Source organism: Diadema setosum, chromosome 19, assembly GCF_964275005.1.
Source record: "Diadema setosum chromosome 19, eeDiaSeto1, whole genome shotgun sequence".
Taxonomy (NCBI): Eukaryota; Metazoa; Echinodermata; class Echinoidea; order Diadematoida; family Diadematidae; genus Diadema; species Diadema setosum.
Window position 1 is genome coordinate 2,742,912 of NC_092703.1, and position 21,859 is coordinate 2,764,770.

General features: G+C 38.6%; 1 protein-coding gene across 1 annotated transcript in view; it reads right to left on the reverse strand.

The window, feature by feature from the left end:
* LOC140242892 (transient receptor potential cation channel subfamily A member 1-like) overlaps positions 1 to 21,859 on the reverse strand; it is a 95,744-nt gene that overhangs the window by 18,990 nt on the left and 54,895 nt on the right. The window contains exon 16 of the mRNA XM_072322639.1: positions 4,371 to 4,691. Coding sequence (XP_072178740.1) covers positions 4,371 to 4,691 — 321 coding nt within the window. The remainder of the gene's footprint in view (positions 1 to 4,370; positions 4,692 to 21,859) is intronic.

The following is a 21,859-nucleotide window of genomic DNA, read 5'->3' on the forward strand; positions in this document are numbered from 1 at the left end:
ACAAATTTTGTGTCAAAAGATGGGTAATTGCTGATGCGCACATTTTCCATTTTCGCACACGCATAAGACCTTGCCTAATGGCAAGATATACCTTATCTCAATTATTACCGTCCCTTTTTGCTCTGGAATAAGCTGCGGAAAAGTGAAATATTGAGATCACAAATTACAATCACTCTGCCAAAATGTTAGCTTTCTTTTAAAAACTGCCTGCTTCTCCCAAGCGAAATTGTTCGAGGTATGATTTCCTAACATAAACCACAACTGCACATTCACTTTACTTGATTTTTGTGAGTTATTTTCTTCCATCTGCGCATATATAGTTTTAGATTTCTCGAATCTCCGTCTTGTTCTTCTCCCGGCTTGCTGGCGGTGACTCTAGTGGGATCAAAGCAGTGAAGCATGCTAAAAATGTCTCTGTGGCGCTTTTGAGATGTACGGGTGCATGAATTAATCAACGATACGATAAATATCCATGTGTATTAGGTCCATGGTCTAGCAAACGGTCTAGCTCAAGCAATTGCTTTAAAGGAGACCTCCGGATGATTTTCTGATTTTTACATTTGAACAACTATAAATCAGTTATACTGAGGACAGAGTTTCAGAATTTGTGATAATTGGGATGAAGAATAAGAATATTATCAAAATTTAGAACAATTTGCAATGAACAAGGATGATGACATGGCAGAGTCACCATAAGAATGCATGAGTTGGGGCTCATGGAAGCAGAACAAAAGGCATGCATAGATTATACACAGGTGAACTCGCAAGCAAGCGGTATTGTAATGAAATGACACTGCTACATTTCTGAAATATGTGAACCTCCTATGTCATCATCCTTGTTCAGTGTAATTTGTTTGAGGTTTTTCAAAGTATTTTTTCTCTGCTCAAGAACCACAATAAATTCCACAAATCTATACATGGAGTTGTCAATTTATGTACTACATGATGTGAAATTATGAAAATCGTCTGGAATGTCCCTTTAAGTATGGTGAACGAGAAAAAAAGGACGATATTCATAAACAAAGTGATTTATACATTTCTGGAAAGCGTAAGTCTCTAGGAATATGAATAATTAACTTTCAGAACGTAGAAACGTCTCCAGAACGATGGAGAGATGGTGTTTTGAGACCCTTTTTAGACCACCTGAACCCGATCTGACGGCGAAATTTTGGTGACCAAAATTATGATGTCACGAAATGTGCGCTGTGCTACGCACTCCATCCACACAGTGGGCTCCGTCTATGGAGGGCCGTTGCAGACGTGGTTCGTTTGGGGCATACGCAGGCCTATGGAAAGGCAGTTGTATACGTATGCCCGTTTCCATGTATGCCCCAAACGAGTTGTGTCCGAAGCGGCCTTCTTCTACCTCGCTTCTTCTACCACCCCGACTTTGTCACTGTCAATATCAGTGTTATTGCCACTGTCATCACTCAATTCACTCTCAATGTCAAACTCAAAGTCTTTCCGTACAATATAAGGTAAAAAATGGACGTTTAATTGTCTCAGCCGAGAAAGCAGAGGCGACTAAAGACAGGCCATAGTAATTTGTTAATTTTTTTTTTTTAACAGGGCAAAGATGCGGCCATGTTGGGTCCATGCCACTTTCACTGTCTGCGAAGATTTGACTTTCCAAAAGAAGTTTCACTCCTCCTTTTTGTTAGACTTTCATGAATGTACACAGAGGTCCCAGAACAATTTCGAAGAACTTAACGTGCACGTTAGATCCTGTCGCGGCAGTTGTAATTGGCGAACTTTGCAAAGATTCCCCTCGGTTTGCCGCCATTGCTGCTACCGAGCCTATGACTTCTATGAGAAAGGTGAAATCACGTGGAACTGATAAAGTCATCAATGTCCATTCAATGATACGTGCGTTCCACTTACCCCAACCCCATAGGTATAGTGGACAGGAAGTGCTTTAATGCCGCAATTGATGGAATGTAATATTCATCTCCCCTAATTTTGACAGTTAATTGAATAAACAGTTCCCTGCAAGAAGTTTTGATGAAAAAAAAGTAGCACCATAAACACGATAAGTAATTTTAAATCAATTTTCAGTTGCGTGTGTATCATTTCGATTTTCAAATTTACCGCGCTGACGTCATAATCTTATACAGGCCAACAAGATGCCATTTCTATGAGTAATTTAGCCCACAAAATTATCATTTTTTACTTAAAAAATAATCTTCTAAAGGCTATCAAAACGACTCTTTTTAAGAGTTTTCGGACCTGTAAACTTGTTAATGAAATATTTTGAAGAAAAATAAGCTTAAAATGAGTCTGAATAAAACAAAGCACTGACAGGAAGCTGTATCATTTCGATGATGACGTCGTTCTCAGCACGCTGTCAATCAATTCATCTGAGGAGAAAATGCCCGAAATTAAACTAAAAGATAAAGAAAGAAACAATCTCCTTACGTTTTGTCGAACGTCTAGCTACCTGTTGTACAATCTTTCAATCACGACACAAAAAAATTAAATAGGACACCAAACACTACCACGTCTTATCCACTGTTGTTTATGAAATAGCTACGACGCAAAATCTTCCGAGTGAGGCTGCATGTGGGATGTTCAGGGTTTTTGACGATTTTAGCTCTGATAACATTCTAATTTTTGTCACAATGAAGGCATCCATTCTGTTTCTTTGTAATTGTTTGTTCGTACAAAACTTTTACTCCACTAGTGCCTTCTCTTAAACAACGTACGTACCCATAATCCTTCAAGTGTTCCACTTACCCCAGTGTCCCAGTTACCCCACTTTACCCTATAGGCCCTACGATTTTAATTGAGTAGTGCCTAGTAAGATTTCGGGACCTAACAAAGGAGCTTAGGACCTACATGTGTAGTACTAGTAGACATAGGCTCTTGATAGATAGAGAACCTCAGTTTAGGCAGGCCCAGTCCTACACGGAGCACAGCTGTCTTATGTATGGTCCGAAAGTCGAGATGTTCTACAGAGACTCTTCCTGACAGAAGAAAAGTGCAAAGGCCCGACATTAACAAGGGAAATCCAATTGAGAATGAAAGCGTAATTCTGTTACAGTTTGAGTTACAGTGTTAGTCACTGTACATAGGATATGGATATTGATTTCCTTTGATAGTGTACAGGTTATTTGTTTACTCTAAACCTTGCTGTACGTGTTATACCAATGTGTGGTAGGCCTTTGTGGACAAACATTTTGTTTCTGCTTGTACATGAGCAATCCCTTTTTGTTGTTGTTGTTTCCTGTTCATACTGGCTGATTGAATGATAATGTATAAACTTCACATTTCACCTTTCCTAATTTAAAATAGGTCCACAAACTTTGGAGTACACATACAACTTTGTCAACTATAGGGTCTAATTCATTCAGTAAAGGGACCGGTCCAAAGGATGTTTCCAGATCGTAAATGATACCCTCCCTTGTCGAAAACCTGCTCGGTGCTGCTGATATGCAGAATGGAAGTCGTAGTGAAATATCAGATACCGCAGTTTTGCCAACTTACCGAACCCCGAGAGCTACGGTAAAGTTACCGCTATTTTAGAAGTCTCACCGTTAAAAAAAAAAAAAAAAAAAAAAAAAAATCACCGATAAATTTTCATGCAACAGAAAGTTACCGCTGATTTCCTATCTACCGCTGAAATTTTAGACTACCGCAGTGGTAAATGTTTTATGCAACGGAGCCCTGGATAGAGAGCAGCAATGAGGATAAAGTGCCTTGCTGAAGGGCAAACATATGGGCTTCTTTGGCTGTTTGGGTTCGAACCACGAATCTATACCACGCTCGTGTGAGTTAGAGACAAACGCTCTTATCCACTCGGCCACAACACCTCCATGAATAAGAGAGAATAATTAAGCAAATTTATCATGTCATGAAATAGCATATAAAGACGGAAACATTAAGGGGGTATGTTACTGAGCTGCCAGTGTTTGCTAACGTAGCAAATAATAAATTTATAGCTTTCATCCGGAATTGTATGTTCCTTAACAGTTGAAGTCAAGATTGCGAACAATTTTCATTGTTGCAGATTTTCTTGCCGCAGAGAAATTTTGAACATGTTCCAAATGTCTCTGCGACACATTGCGACAGCTGACGAGAAAACTGTTTGCGATGATAAAATGGTTCGCGAATGTGATTGCAACTCTTATGAACGCGATTGCAACTCTTTACAAATCCTAACGAAAGATTCGTTTCGTTCAAAAACATTTGCCTCTCTGTGGATATCCCCTTGTTTTCTTGCATAGATAATCAAAACTTGGGCATTACTTGAATTTTCTTACATGCCCAAAGATAGTTTGATAAGATGATGCACTATAGCATCGAGGAAAGTCTCATTTTTGTGCTTGTAAAATGTACTGCAGAATGATATGAAAGTGTTTCTACAAACTTACCTCGCGAATCACATTGATGACAGCAAGTGTAAGTATGATCCAGTTGCCAAGGCGGCCGAAAAAAAAAAGTGCGGCCTCGGAGAATTCCCCCAACCAGCGATCCTCGCCGTTCGTAAACCACGTCACACCATCGGTTGCGTTGGCAGAGCGCACATAGTAACTTGGCGGAACGATGAGGACATAGCCCGTAAGCATGATCACGAAGAGGAGGTAGAAGACCAGGGAGGTCCAGAAGAAGAATCGTCCCACTTTGTTCCACTTGTGATTGAGGAGGCTGCCCACCAGGGGGTGGGATAGGAGATTGGTCTTCTCGGCGGAGACCTGTGAAGGGACATCTTGAACTGTTTGTTGTTGTTTTTTTATTGCCTCCCCCATCGTATAACCTAATAAAAAAAAAGCTGTCACAACTAACAAATTAGTTGACCCGTCTGATTTGTGGTCGGGGGCAATTGACCACGCAATTTCGAATGAATCATGGGTATCAGAAAACAGATATTTGAACTTGGTATCTTGCGGAAGATAAGCTTGAGATTCTGCTCATACCCGTTGATTACTGCACAAAATATTGGTAAAATAGAAGCACGAGTTTCAAATTCAACGACATCATTAGATATGATTTTTAAAAATTAACAAACAATTGCAACGTGAAGATAGCCCAGACAGCTAGCTACAGCATATCAAAATCTGGGAGAAATCTGACCACGAATAAGACTTAGTGAGCTACTGTTCAACGAATACAGTCATGTCAATTTGCGTTTCGGAAAAACAAAAACAAAAAATGTACTGCCATAGAAGTAAAACGTACAATGGTCTCATTTGATAAATTAGACTACCCAGTCTACCCAAAACTGCTGGCTCTGGGAAGTTGTACAACCTGTACAAAACTAACCACGGAAATTTGAGTCTTTGACATTCATGGTTTGCCGTCGTCAACATTGTGAACTTCCTTAATTTCAAGCTTTTGTTTCTCATCAAATATCATATTCAAGTTATTATCTAGATACTTATGTATGTGATACATTTTTTGGATACTAGCAGCCTTATGAACAACAACCGTCCTGTTTTGTTTTTGTTTGTTTGTTTGTTTTGTTTTGTTTTGTTTGTTTGTTTTTTTGATAGCTTTATAAGAAGCCGGACTGGTGCATTTACTTCGTAGTTGGTAATAAAGTACATGTAAATGGTTGCAGCGGTCGCTTGCCACCTGCTGTTTGCCTTCATGCGCTTATACTCGTGTTTTACACATGTAATCATCTGGTTAATAGTGATTAAATAATGTTGTAAAGCGATGATAATGTCGCAGACTATCACAACTGCGGATTTAACCCGATTTCTGTCGCCTATACACACAATACACTTAGCGGGAAATCAAATTAAAGGCCGTGTCACACCTTTCCGGGCAAGCTACTCGGGCTTGTTGCGAGGAGGGTTTTTCCGGCACGCCGTGCTACTTATCTTCTACTTTCAGATGACTTTCGTGCATTCCGTGTGACCTGCCTGAGAGCTTTAAAACCGATCCGTTTTCTGATACGAGCTACTTACAGGTACTGAGAAGTACCTGCGTTGGAGTTGCCGGAGAGGTGCTGCCGGTAAGGGTCTTCTACTGGTGTTCTGCGTGTACCTCTGCGAGCGTACTCCCACGACTCACTCGGAACACGTTTTGAGCATGCTCAAGGTCTTGTCATACCGTACCTGGGGAAGTTTTGCGGCTTGACTTGCGGAGAAACAAATTTTCTACCCGGAGCTCTCCGCAGTTGGTCCGCGCCTGACAGTACCTAGTTGCCCGGAAGTGCTCACGCAAGTCCCATTTAACCGCAGCCAAGTTTTGAGCATGACCAAAACTTTTCCGAGTGAGTCGCGGGGATGCCCGGAGAGGTCCACGCAGTTCAGGCCACGCCAGTAGGAGGCCCTTAGCGGCAGCACCTCGCAGGCAACTCCCATGCATGTACCTCGCAGTCCCCGTATGCAGCCAAGATAATGACATTCTGTGGAACTTCTGCCATTTCTTCAGAGGAATTCCTTCACTGAGTTGTAAGCAACCACGCGACTGCTACACAGGTCACACAATATACACGCAAGTGGAATTTAAGTAGAAAGCGTTCACATGCTCTGACTCGCCCAAATCTGTGTCCGTCCTCAAAGAATGCCCGGTATGCTGGAAAATCTCCACACACAACAAGCCCGCGTAGCATGCCAAGGAAGGTGTGACAGGGCCAAAACGTGGTTGCGGGTAAACAGATTTCCATGCGCACCTCCGGGCGACTACGAGTGAGATACGTGCTAGGTACTGTCATGCGCGGGTCATCAGCGGGGACTTCCGGGTAATAAAAATTGTTCTTCACAAGTCGCACGCAAGGCTTGTCCGGAAAGGTGTGACACTGCCTTAAAACTATGTGCCGCGTTACAACCCCCATTGTAACGTGCCAAGCGTCACACACGCATTAATTCGCCCTTGCGAAATTTCCGATTGTCTGCGTGAATTAGGGCAAAAGTTTTCAATATACACATTTGCGATTATATAGACAATTTAACCTGTTCCATACCGGAACCTGGTGGAGTATGCAGTAAGTCAACTGGGATTTCGGAATTCAGTATGGAAAGGGTTAATAAGCTGCAACATAGTGAAATTTGTACGTGAAGGATAAGAAAGATACGCTTGAATGAATTTGATATCTGACGACGTCATTATGAAATAAAATTTCATGACTTTCATTTCATGCAGAAATTTAGATGTGTTTACAGATCACGACCGTGTACGTGTACTCCATGTGCACGAAGTACATTAGTAATCACAAAAGACACTTTGTATAGGCCTAGCTATATACATATATACATATATATATATATATATATATATATGTATAACCACACACCAATTGGACGAGATCGTCAATAGCGATAAAAGCCGTCATATCAGACTTGATATAATGATTTCAACATGGCTTTCCTGCAAATTGAAATAATTTCGCAAGAATGATTGTCTCAGCATAAACTTCTTGCATAATATGTGCAATACCGTATATCCCCACCTACTCAAAAAAAAAGATACAGTCGGACTTTCTATAATATAACTTTAAAAATAATGAATCAAACAAGATGCAATTTCATTGCAAACTCATTACCTACATTTTGCAGAAAACCTCATTCGATTTGAAGAGAAAGAGGGGTCTTTGTAAGTCATGTTAGAAGTCCATTTCCTCCAAGTTCGTATAAGGAGGTACGTTGTTTACTGTTATATTCACCTACTTCCGAAGCATAATAATGTTCAACACTACTAGATATTTAAAGATATGAATGTAGTGTATGCTATTTCATGAAAAAAAAAAAAATGTGACTGTGCTCGGTAATGATGTTACATAAGCCGGAGCAAAGTGTTATAATTATAAACGAAATCCAAAATTCCCAGGGGTTCGAAGTCGTTATATTGCGTTCAATAAACATTAGACCCAAAAGAATTTACATTGCGTTTATCAGGCCAAACAAACACAATAATCACATAACAAGCATACGAGGTAAGACATTGTATGTGCTGTTATAGGATACAATAATATTATATATTATTGTTATATTATTATTATTTAATATATTATAAGAATTTACTGTGTTAAAAAAAAACAATTTCCGTATTATCAAATATAGTTGATCTAAGGAAAAGAGTTACGTATGACAGCAGAAATGTATCTTCCATGAAAAAAAAGAACATAAAATGCTTCTAAGCACGCTCATACTGATGAGTTGATTTTAGAGCGTAATACAAATGTATCTTGAAAGTCAGGGATTCGTTTAAACATCATTTGAGCTCATTTCTGTTTAGCTTCCGCCATAATTTTCAAGTGTCCTATAATTACAGATGGAAAATGATTGTTATCAAATATAATACTTTGTATGATATATATATATATATATATATATATGTATATATATATATATATATATATATATATGAATAGTTTGTTCGCAAAAACCGCTAAGTCCATTTTTGAAGATTTTGAAGTACGATCTCTGTCATAAAGTACAAAATAATACCTTTTAAATAATATATTGGTCACTACATATAAAGGTACAGTTTTGAAGTTATGGTCAAAAGAAGCAAAAATTTTCTTATTTTTCTCTTTATTTTTCTTGACCTTTAATCGCAAATATCTCCATTAATTTGGCAAATATGGACTTATCGGTTTTTGCGAACAAACTCTTCATATATATATTTATATACACAGTATGTAACTTAGATATTTCAGTTCTGCTATTTCGACCTCATTCCACGTGATTTGTGCTTCCAAGAAACATTGAAGAATCCGAGGCAATAAGCAATTACCTGGGGTCTCATATTAGTGAAATCTAAACTGAAATGGATATATTATAGCTTCCTTTCTCCGAGACCACTGAAGCAAATCGAAGGATTTTTTTTTTTGTGCAAGATGTAAGTTATAAGTTATAGCTTCTCATACCCTTAAGTTGCATTTTTATTGTATTTTGGGAATATACGGTACCGCATGCACATTATGCAGGAAGTTAATGGGTAAACGACCATATACCTGCGACCATTATATCAAGTTATTTTTTGAAAATAAGATTTTAAAAGTAAGTGATCTTTATAATTATTATCTTGGTCAATTTATGTATAAATTTAGTAACAATTTATTACCTCCCATTTTTACGGGGACGTTTGTGAAGAATAATTCTTTCCACAGATACCTAACTAGTCATTCTAACGAATTTCATTTGCCTTTAACCAGGACCATATTTACTCAATCCACATTTACTTTTGTAGGACCAAAATTTTGGAATAACCTTAGTAATAATATTAAAAATAATATAAAAAAAAAGTCCCCAAGTTTGAATTGTTTTAAAGTTAAGTTGAAGAATTTCTTTTTAGATAATTACAAGAATTCATTTGAACGTCATCATTAAGAATATATTGACTTCCACTTTATGCGTATGACTTAGCGGCTCCGTTCACTCATCACTTTTCGTCTTCTCAATCGACATTTTTTTCCTTCCTATTTTCTAACCAAGTTATCAGTTCTTCTTCATCTTTCTGTCTTACTTTTCCTGTTCTATTTTCTGCGTTTCTGCATAACAGTGACCTAGTGGATTTGTCTGGGTCTTTGTCTAGGGGTAGTTAAGTTTTTATCTGTAGTTTGTGTAATTCTTTTTGTAAATTTAATCTCATTTGTTAAGTAGAAGATCAGTGATATAAGATGTTATTATATGTTTGGGGGGAATGCACCCTACAAGCATTCCTCCCCCATCTCCTGCATTTTCGCAATTTAAGAATGTTTTTGTTTTGTGTGTGTGTGTGTGTGTGTGTATGTGTGCTGTAATATTTCTTTTTCACTTTGTTATTTGTATATCTATAAACTCCACTTATCACACTTTGTAATATTCACATATATATGTATTTATATTTCATGTGGAAGGAAAAATGTACTTACAAGTTCTGTTGGAGATGGAAAAAATAAATGAAATGAAATGAAAAAAAAATGAAAAGTCTTAATAACAAGGCTCTCATCTTTTGTCGATCTCGTCCATTTGATTCTTTTTTTTTTCGTAGTTATACAAAAGTATATTTTAGTTTACTAGTCTATACTTCATGCACTGTCATGTAGTACGTACGGTCGCCGAGTCACGCTAGACATAATGTGTACATACAGCTAAATTGACAACACATTGTTTGATTCTTCGTGCGGCTTTATTAGTACCAAACACGACGATTTCTTCAAATCCTTTGACTGTATTACAAGATATTTGCGGAAGCGACTGTCTCGGGAAGGTTGGTGACTTTCATTGGCGTTTTCATGTTTAAATAAAGCAGATAGTCGTGTAAAGTATCGTCTGAACGCAACACAGTTTAGTTTTGTTTTTGTTTTTGTTTTTGTTTTTGTTGTTTTTGTTTTTGTTTTTTTTTGTTTTGTGTTTTTTTTTTACAAGGTATTCGCGTTGTGGATCGCCTCGCTGTAGCGTGGTACATTACATACATGACAGTGCACCGTATACCGTACTGTATACATCGCCTGCGCGTGTATTACTAGTAGCTGTGTGTGTGTGTGTGTGTGTATGCACCATTAACCCCGGGTCGCTCCTTGTACACAGCTTTACTGTGGGAGCTTCGCGTTTGGGCTGGTCGCAGTTACGGTGTGCCTCGAACGAATACTCAAAAGCGTGGAGTATACTTGTATTACTTGCAAGACTTAAACGTGGGTCAAAAAATCATTTCCTAATTGATGTATTTCTGCGCTATTTTTCAATGCATGGGAACAGTATCATGTGAAAGTGCTACGAATATAAAAAACTACGCGTCTTTTCGTCGCTCGGCCCGCAACGTACCTATTTAGAAATGTACTGCATGATGGATAACCCTGATAAAAGAGACTGGTAAATATCACGTTAAATTTACGTCATTTTATGTCACGAGAGACGTCATATTCACGTCATATATTTACGTCTTATAGTCGACAGTTTGCAACAGCACTAGACGTAAAATTAGACGTCATATTTTGATGTTATTATGACGTATTCGTAGACTTCATATTCACGTTATATATTTACGTGTAATTAGTCGACAGTTTGCACCAGTACAAGACGTATAATAATATTCTGAGGTCTTTATTACGTCTTATTGGTTAAAAAATGATGTTATTATGACGTCCTTACGACCAGAATTTTGCGTGCACACCGGTAAAAATCACGTCATAATCACGTCTTTTTTGGTAGTGTTGCTGTCTTGACGTCGTATATTGACTTTTTTACGTCTTCATGAACGTTATTTTCACGTCATATTCACGTGTTTTTGACGACAGTTTGCACCAGCGCAAGACGTTAAATAACAGTCTCATTCCTATCAACAACAACAACAACACCAAAAAAAAAAAAGAAAAAACACTGGTAAGTGCCACACGTCCGTTACGACTAAGTTCATATCGTTCTCCTTAGCTAGATCTATAGTGCACAACCAGTGATAACGTAATGTGACGTAAGAACTGTTGTACGTTTACTGAGTTCATCCATGAGTTCTCAGTTTTGTTAGATAGACATTCCTTGTTCACTGGGAAATTGTTCATTCTTGGTGACTTTAACATCCACTGGGAAAACCAACAATCCAATGACACTAAAGCTTTCCAGAGACTTCTCCTAGATCATAATCTGAAGCAGATTGTGGATGAGCCTACTCACGAGTCAGATCACATTTTAGATCTGATCATCACCCATATTGATGTGGAAGGCATAAATTCAGTACGTATCCAGGACTCGATATCAGATCACAGCTCTGTCCACTGTCTCCTCCAACTCGAGAAACCCAAGCCTGTGAAGAAGAAGATCACCTACCGCAAGTTGAAGACTATTGATTCGACTCAGCTTAGGTTCGACCTGAAACATTCCGGTCTGTTCTCTAACACCTGTGGTGCCGTGAATGACTCAGTCCATCAGTATAATGTGGTTCTCAGGGAATTGTTGGACAAACATGCTCCTTAAAAGACATGTGTAGTTGTGGAACAGCCGGCTGTCCCCTGGCACAGTGAGGTTATCGCTACTGCGAAACGCACGCGGCGACAGCTTGAACGCCGATGGAGGCAAACTCGTGCCCTATCTGATAAACAACTCTTCAAAGAGCAGAGAAATTGAGTCAAGCAGTTGTTCATGTGTGCCAAAGCTGCCTACTACAATAAACTAATAGTTGATTGTGGATCTGACCAAAAAGCACTCTATGCCATCATCAACAAGCTTCTGTACAGAAAGACAGAATCAGCTGTGGCACTAGGGCATCATTCCTCTCCTGGTCGTGTAGCCTCTAAATTCTCAAGGTACTTTATTGGTAAGATTGCGTCTATAAGATGCAATCTACAGTCGAACATGTCTCTTACTGTAGAGCCAGAGTCAGACAGTGATACAACAGTGATGAACATCTTACTACACTCGCTCCCACAACTCCGGCAGAAATACAGAGAGTTATCCGCAGCTCTCCTGCCAAGTCATGCTCCCTGGATCCAATCCCAACCTCAATTGTGAAAGAGAGTTATGAACTAATGACCGTTCCTATCTCAGGATAATCAATGCTTCCTTACAGGAAGGAATGTTTCCAGATGAGCTGAAGCTCGCCCATGTCACTCCTGTACTTAAGAAGACACCCTTAGATCCAGATAAGATGAGCAGCTACCGACCTATATCTAACTTGCCGTTCCTTGCCAAAGTCCTCGAGAAAGTAGTTGCCGAAAGACTAATGTCACATCTCCAGGTCTGCAAACTCTATGAGCCAATGCAGTCTGCTTATAAGAGACACTACAGCGTAGAGACAGCCCTTCTGAAAATAGCTGATGACATCTTGCGAGCAGTTGACAACAAGAAAGCAGCCATGGTACTTCTCTTGGATTTGTCAGCTGCATTTGACACAATTGATCACAAAGTCCTCATCCACAGGCTGCAGCAGGATTTCAAAGTTGGCGCCACTGCCCTTTAATGGTTCAGATCTTATCTCCATTGCCGAAGACAGTCTGTGAACATCAATGGAACTCTGTCAGAGGAGGCCTTCCTGACCTGTGGCATCCCACAAGGTTCAGTCCTCGGACCATTACTCTTTACACTATGCACTTCCCCCCTTGGGAACATAGCACGTCAGCATGGTTTAGAACCCCACTTCTATGCAGATAACACTCAACTTAATGTGACATTCGATCCAAGAGTGGCAGCTGAAGAAACAGCAGCAGCTACAAGGATGACTGAATGCCTGTCAGATATCCGACAATGGATGGTGAAGAACTTCATGAAACTCAATGACGACAAGACTGAATGCCTCATCATATCTTCTCCACAAATGAGAAACAAGATTGTCTCCATGGATTTTCAGGTCGGTGATGTGTCTGTCTCTCCTGTAGATAACGTCTGTAACCTTGGGGTCTACTTTGACCAGTCTATGAGGATGGATAGGCATGTTTCGCAGGTATGCCAGACTGCTTACTTCCAGCTTCGTAGCATCGCAGCTATTAGACCTCTGCTCACAAGGCTAGCAGCAGAAAGCATCATTCATTCACTCATAACATCAAGACTGGATTTTTGTAACAGTCTTCTAGCTGGCCTTCCATCTGCAACCTTGAACAGACTTCAAGCAGTACAGAATGCAGCAGCACGCTTGCTCACCGGGCTGAGGAAGTATGATCACATTACCTCTGTCCTGGCTGAGCTGCATTGGCTTCCCATCAACAAGAGAATTAATTGATTTCAAGATCTTACTGCTCACTTTTTAAGGCCATTCATGGTCTGGCCCCAGGATACCTGTCTTCCTTAATTGAGCGACGGCAGTCTCGCCCTGGCCTTCGTTCATCTGGCCTTACTCTCCAGGTGCCCATCACACATCTCAAGGGATACGGAGACCGGGCGTTTTACTCTCTCCTCGCCTATGGAACTCCATCCCATCTTTCCTCCGTGAAATTGACAAACTGGATCACTTCAAAGCCTCACTTAAGACTCACATTTTTAACCAGACATTTAATTGCTAACTGTCTTGGAGGAGTCTGCGCCTTTGAATGTTTCTATGACAGATATATGGCGCCATACAAATGCTGTGGATCATCCTACACATCCTAGTAATTTAGACTCTATGTCTACGTCCTATTTCTAACTACAATCAGAATGAATCAGATGGTTTATATACCACAAAAAGGGTAATGCTTGAAGGCATGTTTACTATTAAAACAAGATTCCATTATTATCAGACCAGCTGAAATATGAAAATATAACCTGAAACACTAATTGAAGTTTGAACATTGAATATCACAATAAAGTATAAATTTCTTACACATTTTAAGTTTTAAGTCAATACGAATACCTTTTAGGTTAAAGGACTTTTTTTCCCTCTACAGAGGTACTTTATTCTTTTATTTCCAAAACAATACATCGAGCGATTTCTCTTTTGAAACAATTGAATGGGCACATACTAAAAAAATACAGATTCTTCATTGGTTACTAAGTAAATAATCTCATCATGTTTGATACAATCTCAGAAACATTATCTAACAGTATTTCATTTCTAAAACTAATCCATATTTCCAAACTATTGTATGAATGTCATTGAACTAAATGCATCATGTATTGTTTATAAATTGCATACTGAGCATATATCAATATTTTATTTGTATTCGTTACATTTGGAGTCTTTAAATCCACTCCAATAATCAATAATTTCTGATTTTTTAAAAAAAAAATTTCTCTAAAAGCGAACTGAATAAAATCAGCGATCTTTTTCCAAAACAAAGGCACTTTGGGAGACTCCAGGAGAACATGACTACAGGTTTCTGTTTCAAAACAAAATGTACACAAATTGTCACTTACAACTTTCCATCTGAAAAGATTATATCTATTAAGGTAAAATACAATGTAATGTCTTGAAGAAGCATTGCTTAAAGGGGATGGCTAGTAACTGGTCAGTGGGAATGCTGGGGGTGATTGTTCCAATCCTTGTGGGATGCATTTAAGAGTACATTATTATATTGTTGTGTTGAAATTATTTGCTTCAGAATGGTATCATATTCAAATAATGTGCAGTTCAATGTTTCAAGGTTAACATGCTTGAACAGTGATGGGCGATCATTAACGGGCCATTAACGATCGCCCGTCACTGTACAAGCATGCTAACCTGGTTTATGCTAACCTTTTCAATATATGTGGACTTGGACCGATTTTCTCTTCCCAAGATTTGAACATAAACTTCCATGGCGAGTCTGGATGACAATTTTGATAATTTGCGAACCACGACAAACACAACGATTGAAATCCCAGCATGTAAATTAAACATATTCATACCACTTTTTTTTTCATTAGGATAAAGTAAAATAGATCGCTTCACTCATTCTCTCCTAGAATTCCAAAGAAAATTATAAATCAGTTTATTCAATTGCACAATGAACTTCTCTGGGAATGGTGATACTAAAGCTACATACACAAATTGTGAAATTGTCAATGGTTTGATAATTACCACTTTACCATACAATGTTAAATTTCTCATTCTCCAGAACTTTAAAATAGTTTTGACCTTTTCTAATTTTGAAAGGCAATTTAATTGTTCAGATTCGTTTCTGTTCTTTGTTAAAAATACACCCAAATATTTCACAGGGTCACTAGTCCAATTCAAATCATTTACATTATTATCTTGAAATTTCATTGTTACTGTTTTTGTTTTCATAAAATTCAAAACTGGTCCAGCAATTTACCCAAAACATTTAACTTCCCCGAGTGCTATATCAGCAGGCTCTATCGAATTAACAAAAATAACAGTATCATCAGCCAGTTGTGAGGTTTTGAATTCTTTTTGTTGGGCTGTGTTGCCGGAAATGACAGTGATACCTTTTATATGACTGTTCTGCTTAATTCTCAAAGCCATTACTTCAGCTACAAGTATAAATAATAAAGCGGAAAATGGGCAGCCCTGCCTTATTCCCCGTTTTAATTCAAACTTCTCTGTTACCCATCCACTATTTACAACACTACCTTTAACAGCAAAATAATGCTTTAATCCAAACCAATGAAATATTCTTTGAAATTCATTTTACGCAATAAATGAAAAACAAATTCATGACGAACGCAATCGAAGGCTTTTTGAAAAGGGATACCTGGTAAATCACAGCAATCACAGTATTCAGTAATGTCTTGAACTAAACGTAAATTCTGCATAGCCGAACGACGTTTGATATAACATGTCTGATCAAAAGAAACCAACTTTTCCACTACTTTCTTCAATCTTTTACACAATACCTTTGCTATAATCTTATAATCTATGTTTAATAAGGATATATTGGTATCCAATTGTCCAAACATTGTTTGTCCCCCTTCTTATACAATATTATCAAAATCGCCAGCTTCTGAGATTCAGATCATTCTTGTTTCCGAAAACCTTCATTCAAACTCTCGGTTAAAAAAGACTTGACATCATCCCTAAAACACATATAAAACTCAGTCGACAGTCCATCAGTACCTGGTGACTTATTATTTCTATAGTTAAAAGGGCTTCGTGACATTCTTTTTCAGTAATCGGTCCTTCACATAACATTGCCTCGTCATCATCAAGAGTGGGGACTTCGATTGAGGTTAGATACTCATCACACTCATCAACATCAAATTCAGACTTCTGAGAGTACAGCTCCTTATAACAAGATATTTCTTTGAGTATACTTTCTTGATTTGTAACATACTTTCCACCTCTTTTTATACAGTCTATTTGTTTTTTGTGAGCATTCCTTTTTTCAACTTGAAGGAATTATCTAGTGGATTTTTCACCATTTTGCATCCATTGCTGTCTTGACCTTATAAACGCGCCTTTACATTTTGTTTTAAAACATCATCATATTTCTTCTGAATTTCTGCTAATTTCCTTACATTTTCCTCAGACGGATTTTTATCAGTCTTCACAAAAAACTTCTCATACTCATTTTGTAACTTTCTCCCCATTTTTCCTTTTTCTCCACATCTTTGTTTCGCATAGTTTATTGCTTAATCGTGTATTCTTTAATTCGTATTTTGCACATATCCCATTTAACTTGTGCATTCATTTGACTATTTTCTAAGTTTGGCAATTACACGCGTTACATTTTCTTTATATTCATCATCTTTCAACAAAGAGTTGTTCATCTTCCATACTCCACTTCCTCTCTTATTATGCGAGGTTGTTATTCGTAAGGTAATGGCACAATGATCACTCTTTACAACTGTTTTTTTTTTTCTGTATTTGTGTATTACTTTCTGAGTGGAAAAAAAAAATGTCTCCATACATCTAGCAGCTGAAATCGCTTAAGCAATTTCTGAAACCAGTTCACTTGTTTCTATGCGTATTGATATACGCCACGAGTATCACGCGAAGGGTTCTGCACCCAATTCCAATCCCCTCCTAATATCAATAGGTCACTTTTATGTTTCACCTTCTTTAGCCATTTGAACAATTTTCTATAAAACTGCTCTTTGTCGTTACGTCTCGTAGGTGGATAAACATTAAAAACAAGATAAAAGAATTCACAACTATACAGTCGTAATGCTACAGCTCTTCCATAAAAAATAGTTTAGCATTCGAGTAGCTTGGCAAATACATTTTTACGAATAAAGACGGCTACACCTTTTGAGTGGTTTGAACCATGATTGAAATAATAATGGTAACGACTTTCTACCCTGATAACTGCTTCCAGTTCCGGTGTTAGGAATGTTTCTTGTAACGTAACAACATCTGATTTGTTATGATTTATTCAGGAAAATATTTTCTTTCTTTTGAACTTATCTCTGATTCCCCGTACATTGAGAGATTAAAAGGATATGTATTAAGTTTTTGAAAACGTCATACTATGTACTTCTTTCAAATTTCTTTTCGATTTATCATCACTACCATGGGTTTCATTATCATCATTCACTTGTTTGCTTGTTTGTTTTGTATGTTTTTCTAGTTTCGTTGACTCCCTCATTTCCCTCTGGATTTCTTGTCTTTTTTCACTTTTTTCTTTGACTTTGGAGATTTAGGTGTGGCAATTTGTTGATCGTCATCAGTGCAGGTGTCATCTGAGGAGTTTTTTTTTTTTTTTTTTTTTTTTTTCGAGTCGTCGCTTGCTTGCTCTCTCGTGCTTTCTCCAGTAGTGCGTGTTTAGGACGCAAGAAGTAGGATATATTCTGCTGGTGTGGGGTCTTCGAGCGAATCATCGCTTCGCTTGGCATCCAGCGTTGGGCCCGTCTGTACTTGTGAGTTGCTTTTATTTCCACATTCCTTGTTGTTTGTTTGTCTGGAAGAGGATTCGCGAGCTGTCATCAGGGCGTCGTTGATGACATCATTCCATTGTTGAGAAGCATGTGTGTCATTCGCGTCGGTTGCCACCGCGGTTTGGTCATGTGACTTCGATGGATTCCTCACACTGTCACGTGAGCTGCGATCAGCTGGGAAGTTACGCGACGATGTATTGGGCGTGGCAGTGTTTGTGTTTTCCATGCAGCTTGTGCTTTTGTGGCTAGTTTTGTTGCAAATTTTGCATTTGATAATGTTCGAGCACTGTGAAGGAAGGTGCCCCCTCTCTAGACATCTTGAACATGTTATGACTTTTTGTTTGTTTGTTTGTTTGTTTGTTTATTTGTTTTTTGATTGAGGGCGCTGCAAGGGAAACGGACGCGATTTTATTTGAGCTCCCACATCGTGCCAGAATTGTCTGTTGTATGCCTGTGCAGTGAACCTTTTTTTTTTAACCCGGATTCGACATTTCCAGATGCTGTTTCGTGATTATTATCATCTTTTGTGCAATTCCAGGACTAGTCTGTGGACCCGTTTGTGAAATTCTGACATTAAACTTGTATGACTCTCAGTCCAGATGTATGTCTCCAAGCCCAGATGCATGACTCTTATCTGCGACGTTACTAAACTCATCTCCAACCTAAAAGATCTACCTTATGAAATCAGACTCAGAAGACTCAACCTTACCACTCTGGAAGTCAGAAGGAAGAGGGGCGACCTCATTCAAGCGTACGGCATCATAACACAGTTAGACAACATCGACCCAAATCCCATCTTCCAGAAAACAACATATCAAGGTACTCGAGGACATTCCCAGAAACTTGCAAAGACATGCCCTAGACGGGACGTAAGAAAACACTTCTACAGCCAACGAGTGGTGGACAGCTGGAATAAACTCCCAGAAGATGTCATCCAGTCACAGACACTCCTCACCTTCAAAATGAAATTGTCTAAATTGGGTTATTAATGGGCTAAAAAGCTCCCTAAACCCTGCCCCACTTGCAATCTATCTACGTGAAGATGGAGGTGTGGCACTTCAAGGTAAATTCAATGTAAAATTCAAGATAAGATTGTGAGACCCATGTAATGATCTCGTCCTAAACAAGTGTTAAGTGTATACTGTTTGACCCATTCTGCCGTATTACTTTCACCTACATAATAACTGTGCATTTGATATGAAGTCAGAGATGGCAAAACTGAAAACGAACTCCTGGGCGAGCAGCCCAGACCTGAGGAGGGACAAACTTCAACAACTACACGACTACAGAGAAAAGCACAGCGCCTCCATGAACACCAAATCCCAGGAGTCTGATCAACGCCCGGAAATCGTCGATGTGCTTATAATTGGTGATTCCATGATGAAAGCAATCAAGCCGTCAAAACTCTCCAAAACACGCAGGATCCGGTGTAAAACCATCCCGGGAGCTAAGATCGAGAGCGCTTCAGATGTCGTTCTGTCTAATGCTTAGGTCCTAAGGAGATGATTCTGCACCTAGGGACGAACAACATCATGGACGACGGAGCCGACGAGATCATTGCCAAAATCTCGTCCCTGCCAAATGAAGTCGTCGAAAATAGTCCCTCGACGAAAATCACGGTGTCAACCATCATTCATCGCAAGAATGAATCACGAGAGATGTCTCAGAAAGTCAACGCCGTCAACAATGAGCTCAAAATTTTAGCCAATCAGCGCAAATGAGCTATCACGCAAACGACAACATCAGCCCCGATCCACATATCAACAGAGATGGCGTCCACCTGAATGCTGTTGGAACCCGCGTCTTTGCCACAAACATCATCGCGCACCTCCGGAATGAAACGCATCGGTGGAATATCACCAACACAAGGTCGCACCAACAACAGCAACAACAGCAATTCCAGCAGGATTAAATTGGCAACAGCGCCTCTCCTACGCCAACGCCGCTAGAGACCAGGATTCACATTGTCCCATCACGGGCCGTCAGTGGACGCGACCAAGAGGACGGGTATTCCCCCAGACTGGATAGACAGTTTACAAACCACTCACAGGCTGCTGAACCAAAGACCAATGCAGAAAATACCCATGGAATCTTTTCCACTGAAACAAAAGCAGAATCTGGGTCTTTATGTAAATATTTTGAGCTTGAGGAAGGATCCTTCCCTCGTATTCCTGGTTGTGGCCTTAAAATAGGACATACTAATATTAACTCTCTTCCGGCAAAGATTGATGAACTAAGACTCATTCTAAAAAAAATAAACCATTTGATATTATTGCCATAAGTGAGTCCAAATGTGATAGAACAGTTGCTGACTTTGAGATTGATATAAATGATTACACAATTATCCGTAAAGGCCGCAACTGTCGGAGGAGTAGCCATATACGTTAGTAATACTTTGGTTATTAAAAGTGTTAACAATGATGAAAGTGATATTCAAGCATTCTGTATACAAATGGTAATAAAAGGTGGTAAGCCATTGGCTGTATGTGTTGTCTATAGACCGCCAAATTCATATCCAGATCTTTTTGATTCATTGTAACTCAAATGCATAATGATGTTATTATAGTTGGTGATTTCAACTTTGATATGACCCCATCCTGGAATGATAGTACCTCAAATAATTTGCACTTGATAATGTCAGGATTTTTATTTCCTCAGTTGGTCGACATCCCAACTCGAATAACACATTCCTCTAAATCTATTATTGATTTTGATATTTTGTACTGATCCAGATAATCACAGTACAACTTCAGGAGTATTTACTATGTCATTTAGTGATCATTACTTAGTGTTCACTGTGTATGGGGACGAGAGCCCCAAATCAGTTGAAAATACCATTGTATGGAGAGATTATGAAAACTTAAACAGTGAAGAATTTCATAAGGCTCTGTCTGAGGAAAACTTCAGTATTATTTATAGTATGTGTGAAACAAATGAAGCATGGAAACTCTGGTATACCTTATTATGAGCACATTCCATATAAGAGGAAACGATTGAAAAACAATCCATGCCCTTGGATTACCGGAGAAATCATTGCCTTAATGAACCGTCGTGATCATTTTCATAAAAAATCTAGGAAAATAATCTTCCCAATCTCACTGGATTGAGTACAAATCACTGAAAAATGTAGTGAAAGGTGAACTAAAAAAGCAAATTTTCATTATACACTTGTTATATGGAAGCTCTTATAAATAGTGATCAAATTCTAACGCAATGTGGAAAGTGCTAAAGAGTATCACCAATAAACAAGGAAGCAAAAATATAACTCTGACGGTAAATGGAAAACATCTCTCCGAACCCAACGATGTTGCAGAATGTTTTAATAATCATTTTATTGATTCTGTTAATTATTTAGTACAAGAAACTAATGATGATGAAACCTCTCCATCAGTAAACTGTTGTATCATCACATCACGACAATTATGCAGAGAAAGATATCAAGTATGATTTACCCGTTGTTTCACAAGACTTTGTTGTAAAAATGATAAGTGAACATCCGTGTAAGAAAGTTACAGGATATGATGACATATCGGCCAAACTCCTGAAACAATTAATCGATGCCCCTAATGTTAGGTACACTGGTGTATAATCTATACACATTTGTACATCAAACAGCAGGAGAACCTATGAAAAATTTGATGTAACTGGGGCCAATTAAGTTTTCTAAAGACCTCCTCAGAGCAGGCTTCCCATGAACAATTCGCTATCATATATGCTGATCTTTTGTGCAGCCTGTTTAAAATATCATAGTTAGATTCTGATCTGGCAGA